The sequence below is a fragment of the Cavia porcellus genome, unplaced genomic scaffold, assembly GCF_034190915.1.
Source record: "Cavia porcellus strain 051 isolate PalLab524CR breed Dunkin Hartley unplaced genomic scaffold, mCavPor4.1 scaffold_8, whole genome shotgun sequence".
In the NCBI taxonomy this organism is placed as follows: domain Eukaryota; kingdom Metazoa; phylum Chordata; class Mammalia; order Rodentia; family Caviidae; genus Cavia; species Cavia porcellus.
Genome location: NW_026947491.1, coordinates 50,500,613 through 50,520,349, shown reverse-complemented (window position 1 = coordinate 50,520,349; position 19,737 = coordinate 50,500,613). Strand labels below are relative to the sequence as shown.

General features: G+C 46.7%; 1 protein-coding gene across 2 annotated transcripts in view; it reads left to right on the top strand.

Annotated features, from left to right (window-relative positions):
• Stat6 (signal transducer and activator of transcription 6) overlaps positions 1 to 19,737 on the top strand; it is a 30,461-nt gene that overhangs the window by 9,383 nt on the left and 1,341 nt on the right. The window contains exons 1-22 of one of the 2 annotated variants that reach the window (XM_003476162.5): positions 3,535 to 3,783; positions 3,923 to 4,218; positions 10,246 to 10,382; positions 10,746 to 10,884; positions 11,179 to 11,262; positions 11,652 to 11,790; positions 11,919 to 11,971; positions 12,156 to 12,304; positions 12,883 to 13,014; positions 13,127 to 13,315; positions 13,888 to 13,975; positions 14,105 to 14,227; positions 15,115 to 15,207; positions 15,520 to 15,726; positions 16,572 to 16,666; positions 16,763 to 16,899; positions 17,434 to 17,580; positions 17,780 to 17,843; positions 17,952 to 18,062; positions 18,242 to 18,334; positions 19,440 to 19,505; positions 19,598 to 19,699. In XM_003476162.5, coding sequence (XP_003476210.1) covers positions 10,267 to 10,382; positions 10,746 to 10,884; positions 11,179 to 11,262; positions 11,652 to 11,790; positions 11,919 to 11,971; positions 12,156 to 12,304; positions 12,883 to 13,014; positions 13,127 to 13,315; positions 13,888 to 13,975; positions 14,105 to 14,227; positions 15,115 to 15,207; positions 15,520 to 15,726; positions 16,572 to 16,666; positions 16,763 to 16,899; positions 17,434 to 17,580; positions 17,780 to 17,843; positions 17,952 to 18,062; positions 18,242 to 18,334; positions 19,440 to 19,505; positions 19,598 to 19,699 — 2,327 coding nt within the window. In that variant the 5' untranslated portion in view covers positions 3,535 to 3,783; positions 3,923 to 4,218; positions 10,246 to 10,266. Of the gene's footprint in view, positions 1 to 3,534; positions 3,784 to 3,922; positions 4,219 to 10,245; positions 10,383 to 10,745; positions 10,885 to 11,178; positions 11,263 to 11,651; positions 11,791 to 11,918; positions 11,972 to 12,155; positions 12,305 to 12,882; positions 13,015 to 13,126; positions 13,316 to 13,887; positions 13,976 to 14,104; positions 14,228 to 15,114; positions 15,208 to 15,519; positions 15,727 to 16,571; positions 16,667 to 16,762; positions 16,900 to 17,433; positions 17,581 to 17,779; positions 17,844 to 17,951; positions 18,063 to 18,241; positions 18,335 to 19,439; positions 19,506 to 19,597; positions 19,700 to 19,737 lie in introns of those variants that run through there. The other variant, XM_013159255.3, reaches the window with a different exon arrangement.

Genomic DNA, 19,737 nt, shown 5'->3' with positions numbered 1-19,737 from the left:
TTATTAGCAAGGAAATGGGTTGTCTTTAGTTGCTGCATAGCAGCTTGTATGGTATGATGACTCCCCACCCTTATTGAACTTATATTTTTGCTAAGGGAGAAAGATGTGTCCATAAAATAATTAAATGTGATGCAGTGATATGAGATGGTCACCAACATCCAAATGGTGCTTTGTTTTTGGAACAGAGTTTGCTCTAAAAAGTAGTTTTACATCATGACTCAGAATTCAGATACACAGAGAAAACAAAAAGAGTCACTGAACAATATTTATTCTTCTTTGATGCCTTCTGACATTTTCTTTTTTTGTCTTTTTCCTTTTTATTGGTACCGGGGATCGAACTCACGACTGCCTGCTTGTAAAGCAGGAGCTTATGCCGCTGAGCTAAACCTCCAGCCCCTTTTTTAAAGAAAATTTTTTTTCTCTTTCTTTTTTATCGGTACCAGGGATGGAACTCACGACTGCCTGCTTGCAAGGCAAGTGCTTATGCCACTGAGCTAAATCCCTAGCCTCTATTGTATTTTATTTTGTAATAGTGATTGTCAAGGCCCGGTACCGATAAAAAGGAAAAAGACAAAAAAGAAAAAAAAAAAAACAGTGATTGTCAAGATACTGCTATGGGATGAACTGTGTTCCTCAAAAATTCATATATTAAAATTTTAACACCTTCAGAATGCAATCTTATTTTAAGAGATAATAAAGTTAAAATGAAGTCATTAGAAATGTGTCCTAATTCAATATGATGGAAACCCTTATAAAATGGGGAAGTCTGGCAGCAGACTGGCATACAGAGGATACTGTGTGAACATGCAGGCGACAGTTTACAAACCATGAAAGAAGCCTGGAACAGATTCTCCCTTCAGAGCCCTCAGAAGGGCTTCAGAGCCTCCAGTATTATGAGATAAATTCCTATTGTTTACCACACAGTTTGTGATATTTTGTTACAGCAGCCCTAGAAAAATTATGTACTCACCAAATTAGTTTTATGACTGACTATTGGGTTATAGTTCACACACTACAAAGTGTTATTTTTGCTATGCTTTCTCTCATACAATCTTTGTGTGTGTGTGTGTGTGTGTGTGTGTGTGTGGCAGTGGTGATACTCTGTATTGTATCCAGGGTTTTCTTACTGAACTATGTCTGTAACTCCTTTTTTTTTTTTTTTTTTTTTTGAGACAGGGTCTCTCTATGCATTTCAGGCTGGCCTTGAGCTCACTTTGTAGCCCAGGCTGGTCTCAAATTAGCAAGGATCCTCTTCCCGATTACTGGGATTACAGATGTGAGCCACCACATCCAGCTCTGTAGCTCCTTTTCTATTTTTTATTTTGACATAGAATCTTGCAAAGCCACTAAATTGCCCAGGCTGGGTTCAAACTTTTGATCCTCTTGCTTCAGCCTCCCGAAAGGCTGGGATTTAAGGCATGTTCCACCAGGCCTGGCTCTCATATAATTTTTACAACCACTTGGTAGGATGGCAGGGCCTAAATGATGTGCAGCAGCAAGGCTCCCACTTTCAGGGTCAAGCACATGGGGTGTTGTTTGATGGTCTGTACTTGCTTAATCTGAGGAGTGCTTTCTTCAGTTTTTTTTTTTTTTTTACGTTTTTATTTTAAAGAGATTAAAAGAGGAGCTGCAGATTTAGCTCAGCCACATAAGCATCTGCCTGGCAAGCTCAAGGTCATGAGTTTGATCCCTGGTATCAAGGAAAGAAAAAGAGATTAAAAGAAAACAAAACAGAGCAATGAAAGCAATACAAGATTTCAAAACAAGATGATAGAGAATTAACAACGATTACTACATTACATATTGTTATCTTCAGAATAGTTGCTCAGATTACAAAATACAGGCATGTAAAACAGATCAAACAATATAAGCACTCACATTTTCTTTCCATGAACTAACAGGAATACAATTATTTTAGCTATCTTGTGTATATAAATATACTTTCCCCCCTTCCTTCTTTTCTCTTTTTCCCCATTCCAGTTGTTTTTAAATCTGTAATAGATATTGTGAAAGGGAAAGAAACTGCTTTCTTCAATTTTGTTCCCTTAATTTCCTCACCATAGTCCAGGCTCTGTTGAAATAGGTATAAAATTGTCCTCATTTGTGGGGTGAGCAAACAGTCACAATGCTCTAAGATGGAGTCAAACCCAACCTAGATTTGCCTCTACATGCTAGATTTGCCTGTAATACTGTTAGTGTCCTAACTGATGCAGTCAGATAGGAAGACAATAAATGCTTTCCTATCACTAGTTGGGACTCATAGTTTTCCTGTTTAAAGAGCCAGAGTCAGAGACTGCCCCTATCCTCCTTCTCTTCCTGTTTGTCTTTGAGGACTTGGCTCTCCTGAAACCCTCAGGTGACAATCCTGGTTTCAGCTATCATCTGAGGATGTCTGCAGGCAGAGCAGGCACCTGGGTGCACAAACAAAGGATGTGTGCCCTGAGCCCCTCCATCCATTACTTGCTTAACAAGCTCTGGGACAGAGTCTCTGCCCACCATGGTCACCTCTGCTCTCCTTCCTTTCACTACTTTGCAGACACAATAAACCCATCAAGTACACACATCTCTGCTAGGTTCTGACTTTGTGGCCAGAGACTCCTGTGTAGGATGGATTTGGTTTCCTCACACATGGCTTATTCTGGTCCATAAGAATAGCGCCTTATGTTCACTATATGTCAGGCACTGTTCTAAGCATTCACGTCTCTGAGCGTATTTCAATCTCACAACATTATCAACTCATTTGTTCTGTTTTACAGATGAAGAAACTGAATCACAGAGAGTAAACTGCTTAGGTCTGTGCAGTTAGAAGTATTAGCAGGATTTGGACCTAACCAGCCCACATCCAGAGTCCAAGCTTTTAATTGCTGTGTTCTGCATTGGGTTTCGACTCTACTGACTGGATCCCTGAGGTGCCAGTTCGCCGGGATAGGAAGGGGAGAAATCAGTTTAGACACCAGGGGGCAGCACAGGCTAAGCTTTGGCCAGTCGGCCAGCTCCCAAGGGAAAGACTAAAAAACTCCTCCCACCGCCCCCTCTGACACCACCCTTTCCACGTGCCGGACTAAGGTTTAGGGGCTCACAAAACCCCCCAGGACCCCTGGCTCTTCTCCAAGTCCTCCTACAGCCAAAACTGCGCGCAAATCGCTCCACTAGTTAGGATGGTGAATCAGCAATAGTGCAACAGTGTGTGTGTGTGTGTGTGTGTGTGTGTGTGTGTGTAGTCTTGTAGCCGGGGGAAGTTGTGCTTGTATTTGTTTCCGGGTGTGTCTCAATATTTATCCCAGAAACAAACAGGAACTTCGCCAAGACTGCGCAGCAGATTCGTAGTCGAACTTATCCCTTGGGGATCAGCTGGCAGCACTTCTGCTGGTGCCGGCTACCACTGGGGTCTGAGGAGTGGTACCCTGTGGGGCGCGAGCAAATATGGTCTTCGGTCTCAGGGACTCCTGGACGCTTCCAGAATTTTGAGCTGAGGGCTCCCCTCCTCCACCTCCTCCCGGCTGCTGTCACTGTGGTCACGCGACCTCTAAGGCGTTCCTGCCGAGAAGGAAGGCGAGCCTAGGAGTTCAGACAGCCTGGAGCTCCACGGCTGCTTTTCAGGGTCCTCCACTGGAGGGAGCGCAGAGCCCACAGGGATTTACTTTTCCAGAGGCCCCAGAGAGCCCCGTCCCTCGTGGCCCCAAACCCCTGAGAAAGTTCGAGTGTGGGAGCCAGACAGTTTGGGTGGCACGTCCGTGCTTGATACTACGCAAAGACAAGTTGATTACTGTTGAGGGGCATACAGTAAGTGGGGGTCATCTTCCCTTCCAGGCTGGCTTTAAGGCTGGGAGCCCCAGCCCTGCACCCCTCTCCACGACGTGATTCCCCACCCAGCGCAGGAGGCACACATGTTCACCCCACTTTCTTCCTCTTCCTCCTCCAGCCCACTTTCTCTTCTCTATGTCGTCAGAGCTCCAGGGAGGGACCTGGGTAGAAGAGAAGCCGGAAACAGCAGGCTGGGCAGCCACTGCTTGCACTGGAGAGGAAGGCCAGAAGAGGAGTGTGTGTGTGTGTGTGTGTGTGTGTGTGTGTGTGTGTGTGTGTGTGTGTTTACTTTTTGGTGGTAGTGGTGGAGGGGAGTGCTAGCAGGGCCAGCCCTGAACTCACTGGACAGAATTACAGACCCATGGGACCAAGGAGTGGCTGCTGAGAGGCCGAAGACCGCAGAGGGGTGCTGAGGTGAGGGGATGCCTGGGGCAGGGTGGCTGAATGTGGGGGATGGGTTAGGGGGACCTCTGGGCCCTCATCTGGGCGAGGTGGATGGTCCCCTAGAGATTGTTTCGCTAATGTTGATAACTGGTGAAACAGGGTATTGGCAGTTTCCCACCCAGAAAGGAATTTGGAGTGGGCACAGGCCTCTATCTCCTTTCCACTTGGTTCACTTTCTCCACCTCCCTCCTCCAGGGCGTGGGAAGCTGGGGAGAGGACGGGAGGGAGGGTCCCTCTTAATGTAGGAGGAGTGGCTCCCCTTCCTAGAAGGTTGATGGCTGGGAGCAGTGGGCTGCCGTCAAACTCCTATTCTACCTCCTGCTAAAAGTTCCAGTTCAAGGGTGTGGCCAAAGGGAGGGGGACGAGCGAGTCCTAGTAGACCTCATGGTGCCCCAGAGAAGGGGGAATTTCCCCCTCAAAACTGCTGCACGCTTGGCTGCCATAGACGCCAAGCTTTCCCAGCGGGCAGACGGGCGGGCGAGCCGCTGGGCAGCGCGGGATTAACCCTCCTCGTGCCGACCTGGCTCCACCTCCCTGCGCCTTGTGTCGTCGCCCCCCCCCGCCCCCAACACACACACTGGGCAGAGACGCTCTTTCCACTTTGTGGTCTGTGGTCCCACAGGCAGAGGACTCGGGACTACAGGGGTGGAGGTGATGGGGTGTAGGTCCTGGCTGCTCGATGGGGATCTTGGGCTTTGGGCTTTCCCCTCTGATTTGGGGAGAGAATGCTGGTCCCGCCCCCTCGCACTGTAGCCCTGGCCTCCGCACTCCTCTTAAGGGTCTCAAAGCAAAAGGAGCCCGTGTTTTAGGAAGCTCAGTTGACCCAGCCTTGTTACGGGGAGAGAGAGGGGAGAGAGAAATGTGGCTTCCTGATGTCTGGGGAGAGAGAAGAGTTGGGAATTTGAAACTAGGCCATGCCAGAAAGGTGATGTATAGGCAAAGTGGCTGCCTATGTCTTGAGGGTCTCCTCATTCTCCCCAAGGAAAAGGCAAAGGCAAGGAAGCAAACGGAGCCCTATCCCTGGGAGCTCGGTGAGGAGGCTCAGGCCCCTCCCTGCCTTGGACATCAAGGATCTGGATTCTGATTACCCCGGAGATGGAGAAAAGGAGAAGAGAGAATGAAGTTCTCCTTTGAATTTGAAACACAGACTAAGTGGAGCTCCAAAAGATGCCACATCCTGAGGAGGGAAGGAGGACTAGAGAAAGACCTCCTTGAGGACCCCTCAGCCGGAAGGGGAAGGCTTCTGCCTGGGGATAAAGAGCTCCGGGAAGTAGGGAATCTGAGTAGAGCAAGCGGGGTCTGAAGAGGGGGAAGGTCTACATAGGGGGCCTCTGTCTTCCATCCCTTTGGGAGCCCTGGGAGAGGTGAGAAGCTCCAAGTGCAGCAGGAGGACTTGGAGTTCCTGGGCTGGGGGAGATCCAGGGGGTTCTATCTCATCCTCACCCTTGTGTCTGGGAGAGGGGCATTATGAAAAGCTACCTGAGAGACATCCCTGGGAAACAGTTGGTTTACCCAGCCAAAGTTGCAGCCCTGTCTCTAAAACAGGGAGCAAGGCTCTCCCCACTTCCCCATCTCCCCCTCCTGCTTTGCTTCCCTCCTCTTGGCCTTTAGCCCCTAGTATTCTTGTCCCTCCTCTCAGCTCCTGACTCCAGGCTGACTAGTCCCACTGTTCCCTGGTTTCTCTTAACTCTTCCTTCCATCTCCCTACTTTTCTTTTTTCTCCATCTCCTTACACACTCCCCCTTTTAGGATTATGGGATGTGGAGCTGGAGGGAAACTATCAGCACAATTTAGAGATTAATCCCTACTCAGATTCAGAGCTTGGTTTTTCCAACTCATTTGCCAAGTGATCTTGGCCAAGTTAGGGAGCCTTCCCTAAGCCTGGATTTTTTCACTTATGAAAGGAAACAATTATATATTTTGAAAAAGTGTTGTTGGGGTGGGCTGGAGATATAGCTTAGTGGTAGAGCACTTGCCTAGCATGCACAAGGCCTAGGTTTAATCCCCAGTACTGAAAAAAATTATGAGATTCCAATAATATACGGAATATACTTCCTACAAAATATTTGCATAATAGTAATTATTACCACTCTGCCATTCTCTTCATCATATGGAATGGTGGTTTTCAAATTACCTAATGGAGCCACAGAATTTTGAGAGGTTTTTCAGGAGACAGCATTGGGGTCAGGTGAGAGGGGAAGGAGACAAAGTGGAGTTCGAGGCCTTTCACATTTGGCTTTGATATACTCCAGTTTTATACATTTTGGGGGAGAGGTACTGGGAATTGAACCCAGTAAGGGACTTTTGCTGAGCTATAACTCCAGACCTTTTTTTAAAAAACAGGATCTCCAGGGCTGGGGATTTAGCTCAGTGGCATAAGCTCCTGCCTTGCAAGCAGGCAGTCGTGAGTTCAATCCCTGGTACCGATAAAAACAAAAAAAAAAAAGACAGAAAAAAAAAAAAAAAACCCAAACAGCATCTCTCTAAGGTTCTAAATTTATGATGCTTCTGCCTCAGCCTCCAAGAGTGCTGAGTCTATAGGTGTACACCACCATACCCAACTGGTTTTATGCTTTTTAGTCCTCTCTTACCCATGGTTTTGCTTTCCACAGTTTCAGTTATCTTCATAAACCTGTCTGAAAATGATAAGTGGAAAATACTGACAATAGGCAATTCTTTTTTTAATTTTAAAAAGAAAAAAATAAAAACGATGACAGAATTTCAAAACAAGATGATAGGAGATTAATAACGGTTAATATATTGCATAATTGTTATCTTCAAATTAGTTGCTCAGATTACAAAATATAGTCATGGGGGCTGGGGATTTAGCTCAGCGGCATAAGTGCCTGCCTTTCCTTTTTTTTTTTTTTTTTGGTCTTTTTTGTTTTTATCGGTACCAGGGATCGAACTCTCGACTGCCTGCTTGCAAGGCAGGCGCTTATGCCGCTGAGCTAAATCCCCAGCCCCAAGTGCCTGCCTTTCAAGCAGGCAGTCGTGAGTTCGATCTCCGGTACTGGTAAAAACGAAAAAGACAATATATATATAGTCATGAAATATTGATCAAACAGTGTAAGCACAAACTGTTCTTTTAGATGAACTAATAGAGATTAGTAGATAACTATCTATCATATATATTTATTTATTCTTTTCCCTTCTTTCTTTTTTTTTTTTTTTTTTTTTGTCTTTTTTATTGGTACCGGCGATCGAACTCATGACTGCCTGCTTACAAGGCAGGCGCTCATGCCGCTGAGCTAAATCCCCAGCCTCTTTCCTTCTTTCTTTTATCCTTTCTCCCATCCCAGTTGTTCTTTCTTTTTGAGCAATTTCCTCTCCTATGACTTTCACAGTATCTATTGTACATTTTGGATCTTCTTTACTCTTTCAGTTTTTTACACTAGGAAGACAATATGATATTTACACATATGAATCTGATTTATTTCACTTATGAGTATGCTCTCAAGTTGCATCCTGCCTGTAAAAGTCTTGAGTTTATCCTTCTTTATAGCCAAGTATATATTCTGTTGCATAAAAAAAACCACATCTTGTTTATCTATTCTTTGGTTGATGGGCATTTGGGTTGTTTTCAAGATTTAGCTATTACAAATTATACTGCTATAAATGTGAGTGCACATATATCACTGTGGTATGATGCTTTTAATTCTGGGAAAATACCCAGAAGGGAAGTAGCTTGGTCAAATGGGAATTCCAATCGTAGTTCTTTGAGGAATCTCCACACTGAACAGAAATAAACAATTCTTAAATTATAAGTTATTTTTATTACAGTAGTCCAGTAATTGCTGTATTTTATGACTAGTTAGTATTATTTATTTTGTCTTGTACCTAATTGATAAATGAAATTTTATCACAGGCACCTAAGTATAGGAAAAAGCAAACTGGTTATGGTAGCACATGCCTGGAATCCCAGCACTCTGGGAGGCCGAACCAGGAGGTTATAGTAAGTTTGAGTCCACTCTGATCAACTTAGTGATTTAGCAACACCCTATCTCAAAAATAAAAATAAAATAAGCTGGGGGTGTAATCCAGTGCAAAGGCTCAAGGTTTGGTTACCAGTATTCTCCCCAAAAAACACCCCCCTCCCAAAGCAACAAATAAGACAAAACACGCAGTAGACGCAGAGTTTGATAGTATCTGCTGTTTCGGGTACTATTAGCAATTTCAAGTATTCATACAATGCCTTGGAGCCTGTCTCACCCAGATAAGGGGGCCCAATTATACTGGGAGTCCACAGATTTAAAACTAAAATTTTCTACTGCTTTAAAAAGTTTGGAAAATTCTCCACTCATTCAGCTCTCATATTTTACAAATAGGAAGATCAAGGCACATAGAATGGAGGCTCTTTGCTCATAGAATCTAGTCTGTCTAAAGCTCTCCCATTCTTTCTCTACCACCCTGTGTCCCCTTGTCACCCTACTTCTCTGGCCAACACTTAGCACGTCTTACCTCCATTCCCCATATTTACCTCCAATCGAAGTTGTTGCTCTATCTTAGACATGGACCAAAAGATGCTAGTGGCTTGAGTTGGCCTGGCTGGGATGGGGATGGTCTATAGGAAGACCATCTACAGGAGGTCTGGGGCTGCCCCAGAAGCTAAGCCATGTTTCTTGGGTGCCTCTTTTTTTTTAAACAGAAAGAAGTAAGAAATAACAATAACAACAGAGTTTCAAAACAGGCTAGTAGGAGAGTAGCGATCAACACATTGTATATTGTTATATTCATAGTAGTTGTTCAGAGTACAAGATATAGGCATGAAACATTGTCCAGAAAATTACTGGCACAAAACTTTCCCTCAATGAACCAAGAAAAACCAGCTGTATAATCATTTTCACTCTTTTGTGTTTATATATATGTTTTTCCTTTTCCCTTCCTTCCTTCACCCTTTATCCCATCATAATTTTTCTTTTCTTTAGAAAAGTTTCTTTCTTATTCATAATATCTATTGTGCATTTTGGCTCTTGTTTGCTCTTTGAGATTCTCACACAAGCAAGACAATATGATGGGGGCTGAGGATTTAGCTCAGTGGCATAAGCACCTGCCTGGCAGGCGCAAGGTCCTGAGTTCAATCCCTGGTACTGCCAAAAAAGAAAAAAAGATAATATGATGTTTATACATGTGAGTCTGATCTATTTCACTTAGGAGTATGGTCTCAAGTTGTATTCATTTACCTATAAAAGTCTCAAGGTTATCTTTTTAATGGCTGAGTAGTATTACAGCATGTTTTTAAAAAACCACATCATTTTTATCCATTCCTTGATTGATGGACATTTGAGTTGTTTCCAAGATTTAACTCTTACAAATTGTGCTTTTATAAATATGGCTGCACATATATCACTTTGGTATGATGTTTTTAATTCTGGGAAGATACCTAGAAGGGGAATACCTAGGTCAAGGGGGACCTTTGTGGTTTTTTAAAGAAATCTTCACACTATAGTTGCACCAGTTTGCACTCCAACCAACAGTGGAGAAAGGTTCCTTTTTCCCCACAGCCCTGCCAATATTTGTTATTGGTTATTTTCTCTTTTCTTTTCTTTTCATTTTGTTTTTGTTTTTGGTACCAGGAATTGAACTCAGGACCTTGCACTTGCCATACAGGAGTGTTGCTACTGAGCTATATCCCCAGCCCATATTGGTTATTCTCTTGATGATAGCCATTCTTTCCAGAGTGAGATGAAATCTCAGTGTTGTTTATATTTGCATCTCTTGAATGACCACTGATATTGAACATTTTTTTCATATATTTATTTGTCATTTGTATTCTTTATCTGAGAAGTGTGTAAGAAAAAAAAAGAAGTGTGTATTCATCTCAGATGCTGGATGCCTCTTTTTTTTTTTGAGACTGTGTCTTGTTGTGTAGTTCAGGATGGCCTTAAACTCATGGAAACGCTCCTGCCTCAACCTCCCAAGTGCTGGAATTATAGGCATCCACCACCATGATCAGCCCTACTGCCTCTTAAAATGGCCTTATTTCTCTTTTTCCAGGCACTCTCCAGACCCCAGATCATGTCTCTGTGGAGTCTGGTCTCCAAGGTGTCCCCAGAAAAACTACAGCGGCTCTACGTTGACTTTCCTCAGCACCTAAGGCATCTCTTAGGTGACTGGCTGGAGAACCAGCCATGGTGAGTTTGGCTACCTGTGTCTTCTCTTCTCCACTTTCCCTCCCATTGTATACCCCACCTTGTGGAATTTGGAACTTGGGGCCCTTTCCTCCACATGTGGTGGTCTAGACTTAGTAGAGACAGACTAGACTATGCATGTGGGCTCATAGACACTCTACCCCTCAGGAGTCTGAGCCAGAGAGGAAGGAGGTCAGCACTGGAGCAGAGGCGCTTCACACAAGAGCTGAAAGATTGAGGAGCAAGGGACATGGGTGACAACTGTAGTGGACCTAGATGGAGAATAAGGAGACAGAAGTGGGCTAGAGGATCAAGAGAACTGAAGAAGCTCTGGCTTGAGGTCATCCCATTCTGATCTTCTCACAGGGAGTTCCTGGTCAGCTCAGATGCCTTCTGTTGCAACATGGCAAGCGCCCTACTTTCAGCCACTGTCCAGCGTCTTCAAGCTTCTACAGGAGAGCAGGGAGAAGGAAGCACCATCTTACAACACATCAGCACCCTGGAGGTGGGGGGAGGGAGGAAGAGAAGGGGAAGGGATGAGGCAGAGCTGGGTTGAGCATTGGATGTTGGAAGAAAATCAGTTGGATGGTGGAGGATGTTGAAAGCAAAGTAGTGTTTCTGTGATTAGCTGCTTGCTAGCACGCAAATTATATTTTAAAAGCCTACAAATGCCTAAGACTTCTGGAATCTACAGTTGTGTTGCCTTTCAGTGTTTGTGTAGATAAGAGCTTGGGGATTGGAGGGGGAAGAGGACATGGGTGAGAGACAGGCTAACTGCCCACTACTGTCACTTCCACAGAGCATATATCAGAGGGATCCCCTGAAACTTGTTGCCACTTTTAGACAAATACTTCAAGGAGAGAAAAAAGCTGTTATGGAACAGGTATTGTGATACCCCACTTCCCACTGTAAAGCAACTTCTTGGGACTTTAGATTGATCCATAAGAAACTAGAAAGAATATGAAACTCAGAAAAGGCTCAGTGTTACAGGCTAGGATGACCAACAGAAATCCCTGGAGTCAGAGTGAACCCAAAATGTGTTCAGAGAAGCTTCAAATAAAAGACAGAATAACAAGGCCTGGGGAATAACAGAGCAAGGGGTAAGGAGCTGGTTATTCTAGGAGAAAGGTCTCATCCCTAGAGAAATCCCAAAGATCAGAAAGAGCAGCCAAGGGGAAAAGAGAGCCTGTCCCCTTTCCTGTAGAGAGTGAAGGCCAGCCTAGAAAGAGGGGTAGAGTATTTCACCTCTTGACAACTGTCCCTCTTGTGTAGTTTCACCACCTGCCAGTGTCCTTCCACTGGAAGCAAGAAGAACTCAAGTTTAAAATAGACCTGCAGAGGCTGCAGCACCGAACTGGGGAGATCCGCCTTCTCCGAGAAACATTGCATCAAGGAAGTGAAGCTGGACAAGGTGCAGACCTGGCCTGGAGTCCTAAAACAGTTCAAGGCAGAGTGTGGGAGGCAAGGGTTTCCTTTAAACCTCAGCCTTGACTGAACTTCTGTTCTCTCTGCATACCTGATTCCTGCCTCCACCCTTAGTGTCTCTGCACAGCTTGATAGATTCTCCTGCCAATGGGACTGGGCCAAATGAGGTAAGTAATGAACTTCAAGAGAGAGAGACAGAGCTCAAAGTGCAGCTGGAAGAATGGAAGTTAGACCTCAGAGAGACACAGGCAGGAAAGGGAATGACAGAGAAGCAGGAAGAGTCCTACCTACCCCTGGAGCTGGGTGAGGAGTCAGTTTGTGACCCTGGCTTAGTCCCTTCCTTGCCTTTAGGCTCTGGCCACGCTGCTGCAGGACACCATTAGGGAGCTGGAAATGGCTCAGACCCTGCTGCTGAAGAGGATCCAGATTTGGAAACGGCAGCAGCAGCTGGCAGGGAATGGTGCACCCTTTGAGGAGAGCCTGGCCACGCTACAGGAGAGGTTAGCTGATGGGAAAAGAGGGGCACGCTGAGGGTGGGCATCGGCTGTCCCTGCTGGAGGAAGCACAGGTGTGAGGGAGAAGAAGCCAGGTTGGAGGGCCTTGGAGTGGGCCAAGATCCAGAGAACTCAGTTGCAGCAGGGATGTGCCAATTGTTCAGCTATATCCGTACAAGTGTGCTTAGTCCAGAAGTCACAAGTTGGGGCTCATGCAGCCCGTGCTTCTGTCTTCAAGTCCCATGCCTTGAAGGAAGGGGGACCTTTTTCTATTTAGTCTGGCGGGTAGGGCATTTTTCAGTTTTCCCTCCTGCATTATTTATGCTGGCAACTGTTTTAGGTGTCAAGGCCCTGGGGAAGAGGCATCCCAGTTTCCACAGAAAGTTTAGAACTGAGAATGAACCTCTTATATAAAGCAGGTCCCTGAACCCTCTTCAGCTCAGGAGTCTTGCAGCTACATCATTGCCCAACCCATTGTTAAACACAATAGCCTGTTTTCTGCCTGGACTTAGAAAAGGGGGCTTTGGGCCGGAGCAGACATCTAGCCTGTATCTTGTGCCCCCTGACCACTGTCCTGGCCCCAGGTGTGAGAGCCTGGTGGACATTTATTCCCAGCTACAGCAGGAGTTAGGGGCAGCTGGTGGGGAGCTTGAACACAAGACACGGGCATCAATGATTAGCCGGCTGGATGAAGTCCTGCAGACCCTCGTCACCAGGTATGCCCGTGAGTCCCCAGCCTGGCCTGGACTGGGAAGAAGGGGATCAGAGCTGTGAGAAAGGCAACAGGATGGTGCCTAACTCCCACTGTATCCTCTTCACGTCTCCCAGCTCTTTCCTGGTGGAGAAGCAGCCCCCGCAGGTTCTGAAGACTCAGACTAAGTTCCAGGCAGGAGTTCGGTTCCTGCTGGGCCTGCGGTTTCTGGGTGCTCCAGCCAAGCCTCCACTGGTCAGGGCTGACATGGTGACTGAGAAGCAGGCAAGGGAGCTGAGTATGCCCCAGGCACCTGGAGCTGGAACGTAAGCTGGGGCTGGGCTGGGGGCTAAAGAAGAATTGCTGGGTGATGGAGCCAAGAGGTGCCAAGGAGTGTGTGACATCCTAAAGACCAGGAGAATGAGGAAGGAACCCATGAGTGTGGGGACGCTGGATGGTCAAAGATGAGGAAAGGAAGGGACCCATTCATTCTGCAGTAGGGCAGAGGCATCAGGATATAGGAATCCTCTTTTTAAGATTCTAAGTAGATGAGCCAGATGTGGTGTTGCACCCCAATAATCCCAACACTTGGGAGGTTGAGGCAGGAGGATTGCCAGAAGTTCCAGGCCAGCCTGGGCTACATAGTGCATTCAAGGCCAGGCTTGAACTATATAGCAAGATATTGTCTCAAAAAAAAGAGGAGGAGGAGGAGAATCCAAAGCAGGGAGCTAGGGCACAGGGGAATCCTTTAATGGTAGAGAACATGATTAGCATATGTGAGAACCTGAATTCAATTGCCAACACCAAAACCAAAAAAAACCTAAGCAGGGTCATAGAGATTTGGGGCCAGCGACCATGGGTAGCCCTCACAATTCTCTCACACTCTGACCTCCAACAGAGAGAGCACTGGGGAGATCATCAATAACACCGTGCCACTGGAGAACAGCATTCCTGGGAACTGCTGCTCTGCTCTTTTCAAGAACTTGGTGAGGAACTCTTGGATGCAAGGACAGGGAGAAAGGAGGCTAGAGTTCTTGGGGGCGTGTTCTTGGAGCCCTGGGAAAACTGTCTCACCACTTATGTCCTCGCTTATGCTCTGCCTCATCCCCTCACAGCTCCTGAAGAAAATCAAACGATGTGAGCGGAAGGGCACCGAATCTGTCACCGAGGAGAAGTGTGCGGTTCTCTTCTCCACCAGCTTCATGCTTGGCCCCAACAAAATCCCCATCCAGCTCCAGGTGAGTGTTGGCCCCAGCTCTACCTCAGTCAGCCCCAAAGCCCCATCCCGCTGTCCATGCCACAACTGGGCCCCTCCTAATTGCCCTTTACCTCATGAGTATGGGATCGTGTACAATGCAGCCAAGGTGAATAGGAGGAGCAAGATTGTGGGGCACTCATTTGGGGAAAGATGTATAGCAACTTATCAAGAACCTTTTATACATCAGGAACTGTTTACATACACAGTTGGGGGTTGGGGATTTAGCTGGGGGCTGGGGATTTAGCTCAGCAGCATAAGCGCCTGCCTTGTAAGCAGGCAGTCGTGAGTTCGATCCCCGGTACCGATAAAAAGGAAAAAGACAACAAAACATCAGGAACTCTTTACATACACACAGTTGATTTTCATAGTGACATTAAAGAGTAGGGACTACAAGTCCCCAACTTACAAACCTTCAAGTTTCGGACTTTCACAGATACCTCACTCTGAGTTTTCACATGCATTACATTGTATATTTGTGTCAAAGATGTGTAAACTTACTTTGTTGGGCTTACCTTCCAATCCAGCTTATGAATGTTCTCCTGGAAAAGAGCTTGTTTGTCAATTGGGAGTTTATTGTACTATATCACTAGCCTCATTTTACAGATAAAGACATGGGGACCCAGAGAGATTTAGAATTTTGTCTAGGTAACACAGCTGCTAAGAGTTGGGACTGGTATTTGAGCCCAGAAGTATGGCTCCAGAACATTCACACATAACCACCCTTCTACGTTAAGGTCCTCATTGAGCTTCAGGAAGCTTTTAATCACATATCACAAGCTTTTTAAACTCTGTTGTGTGAATCTCCTACAGCCAGCCTCCTAAGGACAGCTCTTGCTCCTCTAATGGGAAAACTCCTTGCTTCTTCAGGCCCTGTCTCTTCCTTTGGTGGTCATTGTCCATGGCAACCAAGACAACAATGCCAAAGCCACTATCCTGTGGGACAATGCCTTCTCTGAGATGGTAAGAAAAGATCCAGAACAAGGGCTGGAGCACAGGGTTGGTTCTAACATGGGGATGTGCTAGCTGGTGGATGGTGGTCATATTCAAATGTGTGTGATTTTAACTCATTCTCTTGAGCCTGGTTTCATGCTTCTGATCTCTTTTCATCCCAGTCTTACAACTGTCATGCTGTAGCATGAGAGGCTATGACAGTGAAAGCACCGAGTTTGAGAGTCACTCAAGAAACAGTGCTGGGAGGGGCAGATTAGGAAGACAGAAAGAATGAGGTCCACTGAGGAAACTGAGGCCTGAGGTGCTCTCTCCTTCTCCCAGGATCGTGTGCCTTTTGTGGTGGCTGAGCGTGTGCCCTGGGAGAAGATGTGTGAAACTCTGAACCTCAAGTTCATGGCTGAGGTGGGGACCAACCGGGGACTGCTCCCAGAGCACTTTCTCTTCCTGGCCCAGAAGATCTTCAATGACAACAGCCTTAGCATGGAAGCCTTCCAGCACCGTTCTGTGTCCTGGTCACAGTTTAACAAGGTTACTCCCCTGCTCTTTAGACCTCCCTCCCTCAAACTCCTCATCCTCAGGGCATTCAAGCCTCTCCAGCCTCTGCACAGGGACAGACCACTAAGATCTTCACAGAGTCCCATCATGCCCATCAGGAAGGTCTTCACTGTGGCTCAGGCAGGAAATTCCCTCTGCTCTGAGGGTCACCCCATGTTACAAGAACATGAGGAGTTCTGGTGTCTTGGTTGACACCTATTTGGGTAAACACAACCATATACTACTCTCTTAAAAAAGAAAAAGAAGAAGAATGAGAAGCCCATGTGATCAGAGGATGTGTTAGCAAAAGAAGCAAGACAATTGCAGCTGGCAAGTCAATTTCCTCTGTCTCCATCTCCGCCAGGCATTATAGATTAGCATGTGTAGTGGTTATGTGGGTCTTCAGTGCCACCCTGCCTGCCTTTAAAATCCCAGCTTTTCCTCTCATCAGCTCTTGGACTTGGGCAAGTCATTTGACCTTAATAAACTTCCGTAAAATAGGATTATGGTAGTATCTTCCTCCATAGCCTTGTAAAGATCAAATAACTTGGCATGATGGTGTACTCCTATAATCCCAGCACTCAGGAGGCTAAGACAGGAGGATTGCTGTGAGTTCAAAGCCTGCCTAGGCTAAGTAAAAGATCAAATATCATTTGGAAAGGTTGGGAAGAGTACCTGACACATGGTATGTGTTGGCTGTTGTCATTGATGTGCCTCAGGTCATTTGGTCCCTCAGCCCTGTAGCTCTGATTGGGAGGGGTCACAGTCCAGTGGTTGCCCTAACCAGGTTCAAGCTCTGCCTACACCTGCTCACCCCAGTTCTCCCTGTCACCCCTTAGGAGATCCTCCTGGGCCGGGGCTTCACCTTTTGGCAGTGGTTCGATGGTGTCCTAGACCTCACCAAACGCTGTCTCCGGAGCTACTGGTCAGACCGGTGAGTCCCTCTCTGCCCTAGATGGACTGAGAAGCTGCACTTCTGGCTCTTTCTCCACATCCAGTGCCTACACCTAGTCCTTTTCATCCTGGCCAGGCTGATCATTGGCTTCATCAGCAAACAGTACGTCACTAGCCTCCTTCTCAATGAGCCCGATGGAACCTTCCTGCTCCGCTTCAGTGACTCAGAGATTGGAGGCATCACCATTGCTCATGTCATCCGGAGCCAGGATGGTGAGGTCACTCCGGCCAGTCCTTTACCTTTGTGCCTCAGGTTTCTTCTGGGAAGGAAATATTCTGGCCTTCCTTGATGCCAACTTGATCTTCAGGAAGTCCTTCCTTAGGTCCAACTTACCTACCTCCATTTTCTGTGTTGTTGTTTTGTTTTTGGTACTGGGGATTGAACTCATGACCTCATGCTTGCCAGGCAGGCGCTTATGCCACTGAGCTAAATCCGCAGCCCTCTACCTCCATTTTCTAAATTCCATCTCTCACTGTAAGCTCATGGCAGTGAAGACTAGTGGGTCTCCCTCTCTCAACAGTCCCACTCTTTTTTTTGTTTCATTTTGTTTTTATCGGTACCAGGGATCGAACTCACGACTGCCTGCTTGCAAGGCAGGCGCTTATGCCACTGAGCTAAATCCCCATCCCCCAACAGTCCCACTCTTAAGCTCTCTCTTGCCTTGGTGGACTAAGAATGAGTACTGTCATAGGCTGGTAAGTAGAGGTCTAGACAGAGAAGACCCCAGGGTCTTATTCCTTTCATAGGTTCACCACAGATAGAGAACATTCAGCCATTCTCTGCCAAAGACTTGTCCATTCGTTCACTGGGGGACCGAATTCGAGATCTTGCTCAGCTCAAAAACCTCTACCCGAAGAAACCCAAGGATGAGGCTTTCCGGAGTCACTACAAGCGTGAGCTAGAGCTAACAGCTCCGATTCTTTCCTGTCTCACCCTTCTCCCTGCCTACCTACTGTATTCTCCCTCGTTTCCCTTCCCATATTTGTAGCTCTTCTTCCACATGCCTATCATCCGTCCCTTCAACTTTTTTAGCTCCCTTTCTTCCTAACCTAGAGCACTGCATGGATATCCCTTCTTTCTTTTCCACAACAGCGGAACAGATGGGTAAGGATGGCAGGGGTTATGTCCCAGCTACCATCAAGATGACTGTAGAAAGGTGAGTGTGGTGTGTGGACAGCAGGTGGGATCTGGGGACTGGTATTTATGTAGAGGAAGGAGTGGCAGGCTCATTCCTTTGTCACATGTACCCCCTTCTCTTCTCCAGGGACCAGCCCCTTCCCACCCCAGAGCCCCAGATGCCTGCCATGGTGCCCTCTTATGATCTTGGAATGACCCCTGATCCTTCCGTGAACATGCAGCTTGGCCAAGATAGGATGTGAGGAAAGACAGGAACTGGAGTGGTCTGTGCAGACAGGCCTTCGGGATGGGCAACTGGGAGAGCTGGTGGAGATGGCTGAAGCAGGGAATTTTCCTTTCTGTGAAAGAGATTCCCATTCCCAAGGTTTGGTGCCCAGGACTACAGCTGGCATCATGCTATTTGCTTTCTTTCCCTAGGCCCCAAGTGTACCCCCCACATTCTCATTCCATTCAACCTTATCAAGGCCTCACCCAGGAAGAGTCAGTCACCGTGCTACCAGCCTTCCCAGAGTAAGTCAGCATCTTTGGGGGACTGGGACAGCATTCCACCGCCAGGTGTGGGCATTTACATCTGCCAGGAGAGGACTCTCTGTGGGAAGAGACAGCACATGCTAATACCTTTTCTTCTACTTTGTGGTGGGGGATAAGAGCCAGGCTGTATGGGTTTAAATTCCAGCTCTGCTACTTGCTGACCTGAGACATATTACTTAACCTCTGATGCCTCATCTGTAAAATAGGGCATACTAATGGGTAGTAATATCTACTTCATGGGATTATTTTGAAGAGTAAATGAGTTCATAATAATGTTGGCCCTGTATGCCCATCATTCTGGGAGGCCAAGGCAGAAGAATCACAAGTTTGAGCCCAGCCTGGGCAGCTTAGCTAGCAAGACCCTATCTCAAAAAGTGGGAGGGAATGTAGACATATAGCTCGATGTAAAGCCTTAGGTTCAATTCCAGTACTACAACAACCACCACAAAAATTCACAGTATGTCTAGAGCTGAGCACTATGCCTTGCTTGTAGCAAGAGCCATACATTTTCTGTCCTAGCCTTGAAGTCCACTGTTAGCTGCTTTGCCATTTATTCACTTTTTTTTGCTACTGGGAATTGAACTCATGACCTCATGCTTGCCAGACAGGTGCTGTGCCGCTGAGCTATATTCCAAGCCCTTATTTCCTTTGTTACTGCTGTGCCAGGAATTAAATCCAGGGACTTGCACAGGCCAACCATGGGCACCATCAGTTGTTGACTTTTATGTGTTCACCTATTTTGGCCTAGACATCTTTCTTCCCCAAGTAATGCTTGCTGCTTATAAACTTAGTTGAGGCGCAGCATCTGCCTTTCCAGAAACTGAGGTAGAGAGGAGGACTGGAGGTATTACAGATACCAATGTTCAGAGTCCAAAGAAACAGAATTTGGCTAATCCATCCACACCATTTCACAGGTGAGAAAACTGCTCTGAGCACAGAAATGAACCATCTAGGGCTGTGGACTCCAAGAGCAGCTGTCAGGATAGGGCACGGCAGCCTGCTTCTTCACTCAGGGGCTTGACTGTAACACCCTGACTTTGTCCAGGCTTTATTCCTCTGATTGTTTCCGCATTCCTGCTTCCAGGCCTCACCTGCAGATGCCCCCTCGGCTAAGCCAGATAAACCTGCCTTTTGACCAGCCTCACCCTCAGTGAGTGAAAGAAAAAGCCCCTCTGAATCCCTGCTTTCCATTCTTTCCTGGCCTCACCCCCCTCCCTCATTTCCTTTTCTGTTCACTGCCAGAGGCCTGTTGCCATGCCAGTCTCAGGAGCATGCTGTAGACATGAGCATGGATGAAGACAGCTGCCTAAACCAGCCAGTGGCAAGATACCCCCAGGGCACTTGGTGAGTGGTGGCCTCAAGGTGGAGGCCAGCTGACAGCT